Source organism: Mesoplodon densirostris, chromosome 13 (genome assembly GCF_025265405.1).
Source record: "Mesoplodon densirostris isolate mMesDen1 chromosome 13, mMesDen1 primary haplotype, whole genome shotgun sequence".
Taxonomy (NCBI): Eukaryota; Metazoa; Chordata; class Mammalia; order Artiodactyla; family Ziphiidae; genus Mesoplodon; species Mesoplodon densirostris.
The window spans coordinates 12,018,537-12,034,099 of record NC_082673.1 but is presented as its reverse complement, the minus strand read 5'-3'; the positions used below and the strand labels follow the sequence as shown (position 1 = coordinate 12,034,099).

At 45.5% G+C, this 15,563-nt stretch overlaps 1 protein-coding gene across 3 annotated transcripts in view; it reads right to left on the bottom strand.

Annotated features, from left to right (window-relative positions):
* Positions 1 to 12,774, bottom strand: part of TRIM55 (tripartite motif containing 55) — a 42,352-nt gene extending 29,578 nt beyond the window's left edge. For all 3 annotated transcript variants that reach the window (XM_060116002.1, XM_060116003.1, XM_060116004.1), the window contains exons 1-4: positions 12,607 to 12,774; positions 11,900 to 12,072; positions 4,644 to 4,809; positions 2,595 to 2,690 (exon numbers count right to left, since the gene is read on the bottom strand). In XM_060116002.1, coding sequence (XP_059971985.1) covers positions 2,595 to 2,690; positions 4,644 to 4,809; positions 11,900 to 12,072; positions 12,607 to 12,774 — 603 coding nt within the window. The remainder of the gene's footprint in view (positions 1 to 2,594; positions 2,691 to 4,643; positions 4,810 to 11,899; positions 12,073 to 12,606) is intronic.
* Positions 12,775 to 15,563: the final 2,789 nt, after the last annotated feature.

The window sequence follows — 15,563 nt, the reverse complement described above, 5'->3', positions numbered from 1 at the left end:
GTGATTCCGGGTGCGCGATGGGACCATTTATAGCTGTGTCTCTGTCCTCAGGGCCTCTTCAAATGGAGGGTATTTGCATCAAGTAGGAATCATAAAATCAGAGACCTCTGTGGGGCTCTGAGCCAATGCCTACATTTCCAGGTGAGCCACTTAAACTGATCTGAAAGAGCTGTGCTTATGTGAGCCTTATTCATTCATGTATCATTTCTTTATTTTATTGGTTATTTTAAAAATCTCAGGCTCACTTTAGAAAAATGTGAAATACAGGCATGTATAAGGAAGGCCTTGAAAATCACCTGTCATCCCACTATTCCCTGCTCTTACACTTTTGGTTTCTGGCTTGTTTTCCACCTATGAATACAGACATTCTGTCCTGTTTATATACCACGTCTTCATCTTATTTCCTTAAGTTAAAATCCCAGGGGTGAATGAAATGCGTAGAGGATGGACTCCTCCTGACAATTTGCTGACTCATCGTGAAGCCTCCTCGGGGAAAATTACACAGCTTCCTCTGGGGAACTGTGAAAATACACGTAAAAGTGTGAACATTAGACCAACGTTTTCATCAGTAACAATAGGGGTTATCATCCTGACCTTCACTCTCAGGCAGTTCTTTCTGATATCTACACTTAATCCCTCCTGCGGGCTTAACTTCAAACCTGTTTCTCCTTGTCTTGTTCTCAATGAAAGAACAAACAGCTGCTTCCCACTGTGCCCCTGACAGGCCTCCAGGAAGAAAACCTGTTGTCAAGTCTCTCCTCGCCCTCTCAGTGTCCTCCGGGGCTGCCTGAATGGAGCAGGGCCCTTTGCATCTGCTCAAGGCCCAGCGTGCGGCACAGGACTTTTGTCGTTTGTGTTCTCCAGCCTCAACGTCCCCAACGGAAAGCCCGTTCCCCTGACAGAGGACTCTGATGAAGGCGCGAGCAGAGACCAGCATAGAGATGACCTCACTTGCCCACAAGCAGCACATTCCTATTTATACACTCAAGACTCAGTGCGGTACCACACTGAGTGCTGATTCATGGCCTAATGATTAAGTTGTATTTGGCCTTTACTGTGAATAAGTAAAAAGCAAAAAAGTTTATATTGTCCATTTCAGAATCTCTTGGAGCTCTTCAAGAGAAAACTGTCCTTCTATAAATGGATTCCAGATCCATCATGAATCTTTTCAGGAATGTGAGTATGGGGAAGAGAGGAGACTGACTTTAATGATGTGTAAATCTGAAATGAGATGATTTTGGCCAACATCTTGAAGTCATCATCTAGGAACTGGCCTTTGGCTCTTGATAGAATTTGCCTTTCAAGCGACAAAATGGTAAGACTAGAGCATTTATCAGGCACTCACCATATGGCAGGCACTGGGCTAAGCACTGTGTTTATGCTTACTTAACTTCTCACAGTTAACTCTATAAAATGGGTACTTTGCCCTGTTTTTCCAGGAGAGAACTGAAGGAATGAATGTACACGTGAATGGATCTTAAAACATAAAGTTTAGTTTAAAAAAAGTAAGAAGCAGAATGAGAAGGACCACAAAATACCATGTATAAAATTAAAAGACGCATATAAAACAATACACATGTAGTAGGAATACAGGTAAATGGAACATTAAACAGGTTAGAGTAAGTAGTCAGTTACAGAGAAAAGAACAGGAGTGGGAAATGGGGATAAAAGGACATAAATAGATAACAAGAGGGGCCGTGTCCACAGCAGTAAGGACAACATGCCATTAACTGAGCAGTACAGGCTTCTGAGGTCCAACTGAAGCACAACCCCAAAGCTTAGAGCAGGGAGTAGTAATAAACTGCTCCAGGTTAAAGAGCCAAAGACCTGGACTCAAACCCAGGTGGCTTGCACCTGCCCCCATGCAGCAGGGCTGAACTAACCTGTGGACCTTCAATTCTTGGAAAGATATCTGCCACATGGCAAAACCCCTTTGGCTTCAGCATTTATATAGTTTATATTTGATCTTGAGAAAAAGTGGATTCCCAATATTTCTCACATGCCAAACCTAAGTGTGAGCCATTTGTTCATCAAGTTTTTAATTGAGTGTTTATAATGTGCCGGGCACTGGGCCAGACAGAGGGCCAGCGGAGATGAAGGAGCCGGGACTCTGGCCTCAGTGAGCTCCCAGATACTGACCCCCTCTCTCCCTGCAGGCAGGCAGCAACTCCACTGTCAGAGCTTAGATATGCAGCTCGAATCTGCACATGACTTTCTAAAGCACCAGCTAGCATTTCTTAAGACCGTTTAGATTTCCACAAAGAAACTGTGCTATGATGGTGGAAAACACTCATTGTCACTTCTGGAAACTGATTTTTCTTATAGCTAATCTTTCAGAACAGGTTGCCCAAGAAAGAACAACACCTGTTACGACCACCTTGATAAATGTGGTAAGATCTGCCTTGTTGCCTCATGTGGTAACTTCTCTTTTCTGTGCCAGGAGGTAAATATTTTAGAGACACATCAGGAAGGAGGTCATCCTATACGGAAAGACTGAAATGTTGGAACGGGGATTTCTAGGGTGACGTTGAGGAAGCCACAAAACCCCAGGGGTTCAGGCACGGTTTACACTCCGTTGAGGCCACCTGACTCACCTCGATCGTTTTGCAAGCGTCCTCCAGCTGGCTGATCACTCCCTGGACCCGATCATTGCTTCCCACAAGGACAGCAATGCCGTCGCTGAGCTCAGACTAATGGAGAGAAAAGAGGGGTGCAAGATTTTAGGGGCTTTCTAGTCAGCGCTGACTGTGAGTTCATCTGAGTAGTGTCCTCATGGGTTCTTAATTTAGGGTCCATGGAACCCCCCAAAGGAGGAACAGTGAGACTGGGAGGCCTGAGAACCTCCTGATCTTGTAAATAAAATTCTGAACGGATGTGTGTATAAATGCATTTGTCTGGGAAGAAGTTTCATAGTTTTCATCAAATTCCTAATAGAGACTGTGACCCTGCTAAAAACATTAAGAACACCGAATTATAGGCCATAGAGAATAGCACATCCAGGGTAAAGAATTCTAAGAATTGTTTATTGAATGAAGACCAAAATGTGACATCAGGGGCCCAAAATGAATTGTTTGTCTAGTGCAGCTCAGGATCAGTTTTACTAGAGAAATATTCATTTATTCAACGTATACCTATTACGCCTCCTCTACATGCTAGATGCAAACAAATACTCATATTCTAGACTAAGTCATTACAAACTTAAAACTGTAACATTCAACTGTTTCCAGGAAAAACATTTCAACTTGAAATTCCTCTCGGGACTCTTTGGACCCCAAAGCGATTCCGTTGCTCTTACTCACCCCCTCGCAAGGCTGGCCTCTGGAGCACAAGAAACACTGAACGCGTGGGACTCAGGAAACCTACATGCTCGGTCCAGCTCTGCCTTCAACTTCTCTATGATGTTGGGCAAAACATGTAATCAATTTGGACCTTCATTGTCTCACATATAAAGTGAGAAGACTGGACCAGAAGAGTGGTTGCAAAACATTTTAAAGCTGTAGAACCCTTTCTTCAACTGGAAGCTAATAAATAATCCCAATAGGTAAAAACTGAGGCCGCTTTGGCCAAACCGGAGCGGCTGGAAGCTCTGCCCACCTGCCTCTGTCCGTCCCACAGGGTGTGACACAGGTACCATTCAGTTCTAACAGGTGTGACTGGGGGGGCAGGTAAAAGGGCAACGGGGGGTAAGTCTTAAGTGGACTGAAAAATAAATAAACGTTACGGATATCTCGCTAAATCCTGCGGCTTGAGCAGTTAGGACTCACCGGTCGCAACCGGTGTTGCCCGAAGTTTGGTTTCCAAAGTTAATGCCAACTCTATACTGTATTTGGTGTAAAACACTGACCGAATGTGGAATCTCTGATTCTTACAGAAAGACGCTGAGATGTGGAGCTCCTCAAACTCTAGATGCCAAGACTTGGTTGCAGCTCCCTGAGCACACAACCCCACAGTTTACTTGCATCAAATGGATAAGCTTCTACTTGCCGGTGGGTGAAACCAGGTTGGCAGGTGAGTGAGAAGCTGGGACACCGTGTATTTGGTCAGAATGAGGGGGCTGAGGCCCTGGGGTGAGGGCACGGACGGTGCCCTCAGTGCTGGCCTAGGTTGAAAGGCTAGGAGGCCAGTTTAACCCAGGCTGGAGGGCCAGCCCAAGGGAACGTGTAACGCAATGTCGTTCACTGTAATTCTACCAACTAGGAGTGCGCGAGCAAAGGCCTTGAGGAAGGCCAAAGGGATCTTCGGTTGGTGAATGAAGAAAAATGTTCTGAGTGGAGTAAAAGGTTATCCTTTTGTTACCTATAGTCTGAACCTCAAATAATGTTTGAGCAGCTTGAGCTCGGACCGAGTCCCATAACAATGCTCATCTTCAGCAGCCTCCAACGGGCGCAAACACAGCGACCCTTCCCCTCCGGACCCCTTCCTGACCCTCTGCATCTCTTCCCTCCCCAACCTTCCCCACCAGCCTCCAGGGCATTAAGCGCGTGGAGGGTGCGCAGCATCCCTTCCGGCTCTACCCTCCGCGCCCGCCCAGCCTCAGGGCCCTGTGGCCCTGCGCACTGGGCATCTCTCCCTGGGGGGCAGCGAGTCAATGACGCAGGCACTTGGAAGGGGCTTCGGAGGAGGGGCGGAAAGGCCTCTGTTACCTTCTGCCTCTGGAACACGTGGGTGAGGGGAGCCACCTGGCAGTCCTTGTGCGCCCCAAAGACCTTGCACAGAGAGCAGGTGGGCACCTCGCAGTTCAGACAGTAGATGTTGATGCGCTCGTCTTCGTGCTCCTCACACAGGGGCTGGTCGGACTTCTTTTCTGGTCTGGGAGGAGATACGTGGATAAGTGTCAGCTCCGGTTGCGGCAGAGCTGAGCCGGGTGGCCCAACGGGGTGGTCAGCATCGCATCCTACCCCGCGCGACCCTGTACCCCCAGCAGACTTCCAGAGCCCCTTCCATGCGCTCAGAGCCCTCCAAATTCTCTACGGGTTTATCAGCAGTGTCCTGACAGATTTCCAACCAGCCTGGGGGGGAGGACACGGAGACTGTGACCTGTAGCATTTGCCAATTACTGTGGTGTCAGTATTCCCCCCATTGGCCGATTTCAAAGTTTAAAAACGGGCTACTGGGGCTTCCCTGGTGGCGCAGTGGTTGAGAGTCCACCTGCCGATGCAGGGGACGCGGGTTCGTGCCCTGGTCCGGGAGGATCCCACATGCCGCGGAGCGGCTGGGCCCGTGAGCCATGGCCGCTGAGCCTGCGCGTCCGGAGCCTGTGCTCCGCAGTGGGAGAGGCCACAGCAGTGAGAGGCCGGCGTACCGCAAAAAACAAAAACAAAAACAAAACGGGCTAATGCAATTCCTGAAAGCCGAACACCAGATTCTTTGCTTAGGAGCTGCTTCAGCACCATCTCTACATGCTCACAAGTCTCTCAGGAGAGACTTTACAATTACAGGTAAAGAGGAGCAGGTTGGCGATAAACTAAATGTCAAGTTTGCACCCGCCTTGGGGAGGCCCATTTACCCCACCGCCGCAGCCTCTGGCCCCAGCAAAAGGAGTGAGCGTGGAGGTGGGCTGGGGGAGCCCAAATCTCTGATTATTCATCTCAGCACTGGTTGGAAGTAGTTGTGTGTAAAGAGGAAAAATATCAGCGAGTGCTTTTTTCATTTGTTTGGGTCTCCTCCTGCCATTAGCACAGAAAATTAAATGTACATAACTTCCTGAGGACTCAGCAGTGGTTCAGAGTGGGTAGTATACGCTCAGTGAATGTGAACAATTACACTGAATACTTTAGGCAACAAGAAAAGTGCAAAATGTTGTTCTGGGACACGGTGGTACCCCGGAAGTCCACATCTCACAGAGAATCCGCAAGTTTCAGTTTTCCCAAACCAAACCAACCAAAACTTTTCAAAGCTGCCCAGGTCATAATGGAGCACTGGGTTTGTATGTGCTAGTGAGGTTTGCACTTCCGGGGTACCACCATGTCCAAGCAATGAAGAAGCATGAGAGAGGTAGTGACAAATTATGGCTGCTTAAGGATAACCTGTTAGCTGCGAAATCACCTGGAGAGCCCAGGTTCACATCACGTGGTAGGACCTGGTATGTTTCCCTAACCATCATCGTGGTTTAGGTGTTAGAATACATCAAGATCACAAGTATGTCACCTTGTAATGCTATGGGCCCCCTCTGGAGATCATGGGGGGAAGGGTGGTTGTAGCCTACTTATACGAAATCTGGAATTTTGATATGTCCTATCCAAAGACTGAGGCTGTTCATCGTTTTCTGAATTGTTTGGAAAATTTAAATACAAATCCAAAATCTTTCCTCATTTTCCCAAACGTATGATTATTTAGAAGCATCTCAGATTTGGAACTGAATTTTTATTTTATTGAAGTATAGTTGATTTACAATATTGTGTGAGTTTCAGGGGTACAGCAAGGTGATTCAGTTATACATATATATATTTCCAGATTATTTGCCATTATAGGTTTTTACAAGATATTGAATATAATTCCCTGCTCTATGCAGGAAATCCTTGTAGCTTATCTATTTTTTTTAATATAGTAGTTTGTTTAATCCCATACTCCTAAGTTATCCCTCTCCCCTTCCCTTTCCCCTTTAGTAACCATAAGTTTTTCTATGTCTGGTGTGAGTCTTTTTACGTTTTGTATATAGATTCATTTGTATTATTTTTTAGATTCCACATATAAGTGATATCATATAATATTTGTCTTTCTCTGTCTGACTTACTTCACTAAGTATAATATTCTCTAGGTCCATCCATGTTGCTGCAAATGGCAATATTTCATTCTTTTGTATGGCTGAATAATATTCCATTATATATATTATGGTCTATTTCCTCCACTGGAATGTGAGCTCTGTGAGGGCAGGGGCCATGGTCTGTCTCCTTTTTTGCTGGGTTCCCAGTGCCAAGAACAGTGCCTTGCATAGAGTAGGTGCTCAGTACATATTTGTTGAATGAATGAGAAGTAAAAGGGAATTTGCTAGATTCTTGGACAGTGTTCCCTGTGCTCTAACATAAAATCGCTCATCTGGAGAAGGTGTGTGAACTATGGGGAAAACTTAGTCACTTGGCTCTCCTGAGTGGCAAAGGAAAAGACCAGACAACATCCTGAAGACTCCACTTATAAATGACAAAGGCCTCCAGGGGTTATCTAGAGACTAGGAGTGGCGATTCAGTCTTCGCTTGGCCAAAGGCTTCTCTTCCTCTAAAACCTTCCCTCCCCTGAACCTCCACCTCGTAATAAATGTCAAGCAAGTGTCCAGAGCACATTAACTGGGAGATGGTACAGCTGATGCTACTGCGGCCCCTCTCCCCCAGGCATTTCCCGAGGGTAGCCTGCGTCCCACCTACTGCTCTGATGTTAGCAGCTCTGACCAGAGACGATACTGTAGAGCTCAGATATTTGCAGGGTATGCAATACTGAACATGTGGAAACAGCCATGGGCTCTTCATTTAGTTGTCGATTGTGATTACTTTTTCATTATGCAATACAGACCAAGGACTGCCTGCGATATTCCTTATTAGGTTGTTCTTGTTCAGGTGGCAACGCAGGCCAAGAGGCATCCCCCACTTACAAATGGGTGTAGAATGAAAACCTTACGCCACATAACAGACTTGGGACAAACGTGGCGTGTACAATAAAGACGCAAAGGCAACTTCACGAGGTCGGGGTGTCTGAGCTCTCAGTTGTGGTTCGGCTCTCAGTGCCAAATGCTGGCTGTGGCCCCCAGCCGTTCCGTGCAGGCTAGTCTCAGGGAGTCTGTAGCCTGTTCCCTCTGCTCTCTGGGGTTTCGGGGGCCATCCTCAAGTTTCCTGAAGGATGGGCATCTGGTGCTGATGAGGCATTTCAGGCAGTACTTTTGGTTTTTTTAAACATCTTTATTGGGAGTATCATTGCTTTACATTGTTGTGGTAGTTGCTGCTGTATAACAGAGTGAATCAGCTATACGTATACACATATCCCCATATCCCCTCCCTCTTGTGTCTCCCTCCCACCCTCCCTATCCCACCCCTCTAGGTGGTCACAAAGCACCGAGCTGATCTCCCTGTGCTATACAGCTGCTTCCCACTAGCTATCTGTTTTACATTTGGTAGTGTATATATGTCCATGCCACTCTCTCACTTCATCCCAGCTTACCCTTTCCCCTCCCCATGTCCTCAAGTCCATTCTCTACGTCTGCATCTTTTCCTGTCCTGTCCCTAGGTTCTTCAGAGCCATTTTTTTTTTTAGATTCCATATATATGTGTTAGCATACGGTATTTGTTTTTCTCTTTCTGATTTACTTCACTCTGTATGACAGACTCTAGGTCCATCCACCTCACTCCAAATAACTCAATTTCGTTTCTTTTTATGGCTGAGTAATATTCCATTGTATATATGTGCCACATCTTCTTTCTCCATTCATCTGTCAATGGACACTTAGGTTGCTTCCATGTTCAGGCAGTACTTTTACAGTCAAACTGATCTCAAAGTTTAATCCCAACTCAGTTTCTCCAAGTGGTGGCTGTATGGCCTTAGGCGAGTTCCTTCAACTCTTTCAGGCTCAGCTTTTACTCATATCTGAAAATTGGACTAGGAGTCTTCTAATTAAATATGACAGAATGAACGCATGCATTTATTTATTTATGTTTCCTGCTGCAATCCCACTAAAATGAGAGTAAGGGAATAAAAAGGTATACATCAATAAGGACAAAAAGTGAGCAAAATAACAGCAGAGGAGAGATGTAACCAAATGTTGGAAACTGGGAACAGCTGGACGAAGGGAAGTAACCTGCTTGAAATGCATCTTGGCTCTGCTGAGAGCCTGCAGGGTAAAGGCGCACAGGACAAGCTGCTCAAGCTTTACAGGCTCCCCCTGCAAAGACCCTGGGACTGCAGAGGCCAGGCACCCAGAAGGCAGGGCGGGGGCGGGGGTGAGACTGGAAAGAGGAGGACTTTTGCACACTTCAGGGGATTACTTGAGGATGTGCTCCACAAAAACAGTAGAGTAAACCAACAAAGAGGACGACAAAGGATCCAGGAAACAAGGGCTTCAACCCAGGGCAGAGTAAAAGAAAAGTAAAAGGTAAAGCCAACCACGCGGGGGCTCAGCCCTAATTGTCTACAGTGAAGTCAATAGATAATGTCTAAAACTGAAAAACCAAAGAATAGGAGCCTGCTAGTAGCCTACACACATCACTGGGTGATGGATGGCAGAAGAACAGCTGAAAGAATTAAACGTGGCTGACTCTGCGGAGTGAGACTCGGGGGCAAAGAGAGTAGGGCAGGGAATGCAGCTCTCTTTCGAGGCCTTGTAGTGCGACTGGAATGTTTAAAATTATGCATATGCATAGGAATTACTTTGAATAAAATATTTAAAATACTCGTGAGAATTAAAGAATTACACATGATTCATGTGTATAATACCCTGAACAGTGGCTGACGCATATTCAACACATATTGTTTTGACTTGCTGTATTTTTTTTTTTTTTTTTTGCGGTACGCGGGCCTCTCACTGCTGTGGCCTCTCCCGTTGCGGAGCACAAGCTCCGGACGCGCAGGCTCAGCGGCCATGGCTCACGGGCCCAGCCGCTCTGCGGCATGTGGGAACTTCCTGGACCGGCGCACGAACCCGTGTCCCCTGCATCCGCAGGCGGCCTCTCAACCACTGCGCCACCAGGGAAGCCCTGACTTGCTGTATTTTCAAGTTAATTATTATGGGGGGTTTTTTGTTTTGTATTTTTGGCCGTGGGACATGTGGAATCTTAGCTCCCCGACCAGGGATTGAACCCGTGCCCCCTGCAGTGGAAGCGCGGAGCCCTAGCCACTGGACCACCAGGGAAGTCCCATTATGTTCATTATTAGTATTAGTGAAATTAGTTCCTTCTCGCATCGTCCCCCCCCCACCTCCCCCGCAAGCTGTGGCTAGCTCAGCACCAGGCAGAATTCTAGATAAGAAGGACAGGTTTTATTGAGACCTACAATCTCTAGCCATTCTGCAGGAGGCCAGAGTTGACCAGCCCCCTGCCCTTTCTGCTTCCATCTTAATGTGGGCCAGGGTTCATCTCACTCTGTATTTCAAAGTTATTCCAGAGTCACCTCACATACCCTGAGGCTTAAGATTCTGGGTTGGTAAAGCTCCCAGCCCTCAGGGAACAACTGGGTTTATGTCCAAACATGTGCCTGAGCTCTCTTGTACAATTTGTGGTTTTGCTACCAATTAAAAATGTCCCAAAGGCAAGTCTCAGGTTCAAGAAACAGCAGCATAAGAAGAATTTGATAATCACAAAAACACCACTAGGCTACTCAGCTGTGAGCTTCATTGTGAGAAATTGGTTCAGTGCTTTTAATTTGTTCACCTAGGCACTAGTTTTGGCAGATGCATTGCATAGACTTTAAAGCCAGGATGTGTCATGTAGTGTTACACTACAGATTTTAACATCTCCTCTTCTCGGGATTACATAACAATTATTGTTATTATTTCACATCAAGCTCTCACTGTGGCAAGTAGCAAAACAGAAAATTATTGCAATAAATAGAACGTGTAAGAAGATTTATGGCGCTGCTTAAACATCTGGTACTTACAGAGCAACTATTCTGTGCAAGGCGCTGTCGCAGGCACTGAATCAGTTGTTATATAAACAGCCTTAATAATTAGTTGGTTATTAATTGGCTGGTTAACTTTTTTAAGAGGCAGTGTATCTATTTGCATCTTAAAATAATGAAATAAAATGAGATCAGATCTTAATTACAGCAGCGGTACTTTCCTTCTTCTCAAGAGATTTTGGAAGTGAGGGAAATAGCCCACTCTGTATCTCTGCAACGTGTCATCAGCAATTCTTCTTCTCAGTGCCATCTATATCCTGGCACTATCTAATTTAGTTTTGAATCTTAAGCAGAAATGAATATCCATGGCAATTATAATAATTATATGTTCGATTTATAGAACAGCTTTCCTTCTAAGAGCACAAGGCTCTTCGAGCCCTGCAGATGTTCCGTGAATCCGTGTCTCCTACTAGGAAGCACAGTGAGATCATTTCTAGATGGTCTCAGTATTGCTATCAAGCGCTATGGACTTGACTGCCTTGTGTACAGTTGAAAAAGGGCTCCTCAACACCAGCACTTCTAGGAATGAACTCCCCCTGTGTTGTCTCTAGGAAAGGAATTCTATAGCCAGGGTGATTCGATGAATAAGAAGCCCTTTTCAAAAAAATTAAAAATGACTGATGTATATGCTGCATGTCAATCAGCAGGTGAACGCCAAGAGTATTCAGGAAGAATAACCTAGAGAATAGGGAAACACAACCTGAGCTCCATCCTTTTGTTCCCTCCTCTGTCTCTAAACTCTAAGTTGCTAAATCCCAGGAGTCTACCTTGCTTTGCTACTTCCCAGAGTCACTACCATGACTAACTATGTCAGAGGATTTTGTTTTTATTATTATCCTCTAGATAATTTTAAAATGAGACTGTCTGAACTAAGGACAGGCCGATTTGGGGAGATGCCATTTCTGTTCATTTTCTGTAGAGTTTTGCACTCTAATTTTTCTGCTGTGTAGAATCTGGAGCTATAAAGGAGCTGTGTAGTTAGTGCAGAAACGTCTACAAGGGATGTAATACAAGGCTGGGGGTAGGGCAGCATTATGCCTCTTTCAATATCACCATCTGGACTGGATTAGTGTTAATGAGTTACTTCATTCTGAAATTGATACAAAAGCATGGGCCCCAGCTTCCTTCTCTCCTCCCAAGAGCAACTCTCACTCCCATTGGGAAGGACTGACTTGGAAAAACATTTTCCTATAAAACAATTAGCCCCTGATTGGTAAACAAGCATTCAGTATAGCGACCCACTAAAACAAACAAACAACTAATGAAGACAAGCTTCCGATGTGTCTGACACACAGGAGAACCCTACCTGGTGGACTCCTGCTTGTAGATGTCAATGATATTTTCCACCAGCAGGTTCCTCTGAAGCCCGTAGATCCCATGTCTGTCCAAAACCACTTCGTGTCTGCAGGATGGGCAACGGAACCGGCCCCCCGAGGCCACAGTGCTTCCTCCTCTTGTGGGCAGGTACGGGTTAGAGGCCTGTTCTCGCCAAGCAAGAAAAGAGGAATTGAGCAATGCCACAGGTAGCTTTCCAGAGGCTTCTCTTCACTCTCTGTTACACTATGAGCCACATCAACTCCTGCTTTCAGCTTGCTGTGAGATCGTCCCTTAGGGCATTATCAGCAAGTGGTCCTGAAATGCAGGGCCATCACTTCTCCACAGTCAAGTGCCATGTACCATCTTCACCATGAGGTGCTTTTCCACCCAGCATTTTCATAACCAAAAGTTCCAGCCAGAAACTCCAACATTACTGTCTCGGGCAGTAATTCATTTACAATTTTGAGACAGATTCAATTTTTTTTAAACAAGTATGATTCTTGGGATTGAAATAAAATTAGATTTGAGAGTACGAAGGAGGCTGACAGCAAAGTACAAAGCAAATCACTTTAAAAACTTTTTTTTTTTTAACAAATGCAACCTTATACAGCTTTCTAAAGAAATTACCTCAAAGTTAAGTGCTTGTTTCAGAGGAGAGGGAATCTTTTCCACCCCCTACATTCCAAACAGACCTACCTGGAAAATGTCACTGGCACATTTCCTACACAGGTTATGCTGGCAGGGGAGAATGACCACGGGTTTCGTGAACATCTCTAAACAGATGGGACAGATAAGTTGCTTCTCCAAGTTATCCATGGTCTGCTGCTCTTTGGAAAAAGACTTGTAATTCAAGGATGCGCTCATCTCCTGGCCGTCCCTGTGTGCTCTGCCAGGGAAAGGGCGCTTCGAATGGTTTCTGCAAGTGATTCCTGGAAATAATTCCAAGGATTGTGTGATCAAGTGTCCTTTACGTTTCTTTCCGTGGAGGACATTGTTTCAGGCCCAGGTTCAGAGTGGGGCTGGAGCTGTTTTTAGCAGCCGAGGGTCACATGACAGCGGACAGACTTGTCCGTATAAGCCAGTGACAGGAGGATGGATTCTGACAGGTGACAGAGAACAGGGGCCAACATTTCCACCCCAGGGAGTGAAGAGAGTGGGTGGGAAGGAGGATTACAAACCCCATTTAGACGGGGTTGTGAGGAGAGGGAGGTGAAGCTGACAGTTGTCAACAACAGATGCAAATGTTGGTGCCCAGCCGCTGAGCCATGCCCCCTGTGAGCAACCAGCAAGGGCTTGGTGATGGGCTTCTCCAGGACCAGGGAGAATGTAGTCCAAGAGTCTCACTGTATAACGAATGCCATTTCTGTCTTGAGAATTTAGGAAGCGAGTCACCAAAAGTAGCGTGATCATACTATCCTAGGTGAAAACAAACAAAGCATGTCTGCTTGGCATATCATTATCCTGGCTTCACAAGGGTAATCAACTAAAAGGACTTGCTTAGTGTTAAATATTTCATCTTTGTGAGGGTTGTGAAATGGGAAAAATTTCAACTTAAAAACTGATTTCTGGGCTTCCCTGGTGGCGCAGCGGTTGAGAGTCCGCCTGCCGACGCAGGGGACACGGGTTTGTGCCCCGGTCCGGGAGGATCCCACATGCCGCGGAGCGGCTGGGCCCGTGAGCCATGGCCGCTGAGCCTGCGCATCCGGAGCCTGTGCTCCGCAACGGGAGAGGTCACAGCAGTGAGAGGCCCGCGTACAGAAAAAAAAAAAAAAAAACTGATTTCAAATCTTTTCACCATAAAAGTATCCACAAAATTTAAAAAATATCCAAATACCAGTTGATCCAATTTTTTTAAAAAAGTTGTATAATAAAGCTCTAGTATGCTCTTTTCTCTCTCTTTTTCCTAATCCTCCTTCATCCTATACACCACCACCCCTACACACACCTAGAAACACAAAGAAAATTTGGCAATCTTTAAAAATTTTAGTTTGCACCAACAATCAGTAATGAGGTAGTGACTGGCACATGGGGTGGCACACCCATTATTTTATTTTGCCATATCGTGGGGGACAAATATCAGTGTCATTTTCAGTGACTTCCACTGAAAATGGAATCCTGCTTCCACACCTGGGTTTTATCTGGTCTGAAATATCTATACCCCTCTGCATTTGTCTCATTTACCAAGTTGATTTCTTAAATGATAGTTTCCCTAGTCATTTCTGAGCATTCTTGGTCTGCTCTTGAGTCATCAATTTCAATTCTGATATTTGCCAGATTTTGTGAAACAACTGTTTCATCTATATGTTTTAGTTAAAGATTTAAAATCAGATCAAAAATGAAATAAGAAACACATGTCTATTTTTTTTTTTTTTTTTGTGGTACACAGGCCTCTCACTGTTGTGGCCTCTCCCGTTGTGGAGCACAGGCTCCGGACGCGCAGGCTCAGCGGCCATGGCTCACGGCATGTGGGATCCTCCCGGACCGGGGCACGAACCCCTGTCCCCTGCATCGGCAGGCGGACTCTCAACCACTGCGCCACCAGGGAAGCCCCACATGTCTATTTTTTTATGTGATGAATTTGCAGCTTTATTTCTCCTTGATTTAAAAAACGCCATACAGTGAACACATTTTGTTAACACAGCCCCAGGGTGCAATTAATTACCAGTAAGGAGTAGATCGTTGTGACTGGTTATGTGCGCCCTTAGTGCTGTGTGCACTGAGAGTTTATTGAGAATCTAATAAGCTCTATTAACTAATAATAAGTTATACGTATTCATAAACATTTCAGGGATCTTTGGAGAATTTTGTTATTCCTTTCAATTCTGTTTAGCAACTACAGTGAAGAAGGGAATTGGTGACATTGTTTTACTGAGTTAATTCAGTTCACCTAGCCTAGACAGTTAACTGTGTTTATTGTTACATGGGCTATGGAGGTCTGAGCAAATTAAGAGAGCTATTTTCTAAGAAAGATGAAGTTTCTACTGTAAAAGACCTTGCAACCTAAGGAAAAGCACTTAAACTAATACTATACACTATAGCCAAGCCTATCCTTTTAAGAGGAATTCATTCTTTCAAAAAATATTTGTTGAGTGTTTATCATGTGTCCTGAAAGACGAACAAGATACAGGTCATTGTCCTCAAGGAGCTCAGTCTAATAAATAGTAGAGATAAGACACGCATATACAGAACCACAGTACAAAACAAAATGTGATAAAGAACTTCAGGGACTTCCCTTGTGGTACAGTGGTTAAGACTCTGCACTTCCAGTGGGCATGGGTTTGATCCCTGGTTGGGAAACTAAGATCCCCATTCCGTGCGGCACGGCCAAAAAAAACCCCCCAAAACCCCAGAGAATTCCAGAGTTGGAAGAATCAGGAGGGCTTCATGGGTGGGGTGGCATTTGCACTGATCCACTGAGGAACCTAGACACCAATGGGCATGTCGTTCTGTGGGCAGTGGGGCGTAGGTGGGGCTTCCAAGAAAAGGCACAGAAGCAGACAGGAGTGCCGGGAACGCACAGAGCGTGTGGTGCTTTGGGCTGGAGTGCAGAGCATGCTTCTGGCACATTGGCAGCCCATGAATACTGGGCTGAAGAGTTTTTACCACTTAATAAATTAGGCAACGGGAAGTCATTCAGAGTGTCTCACAGGGAC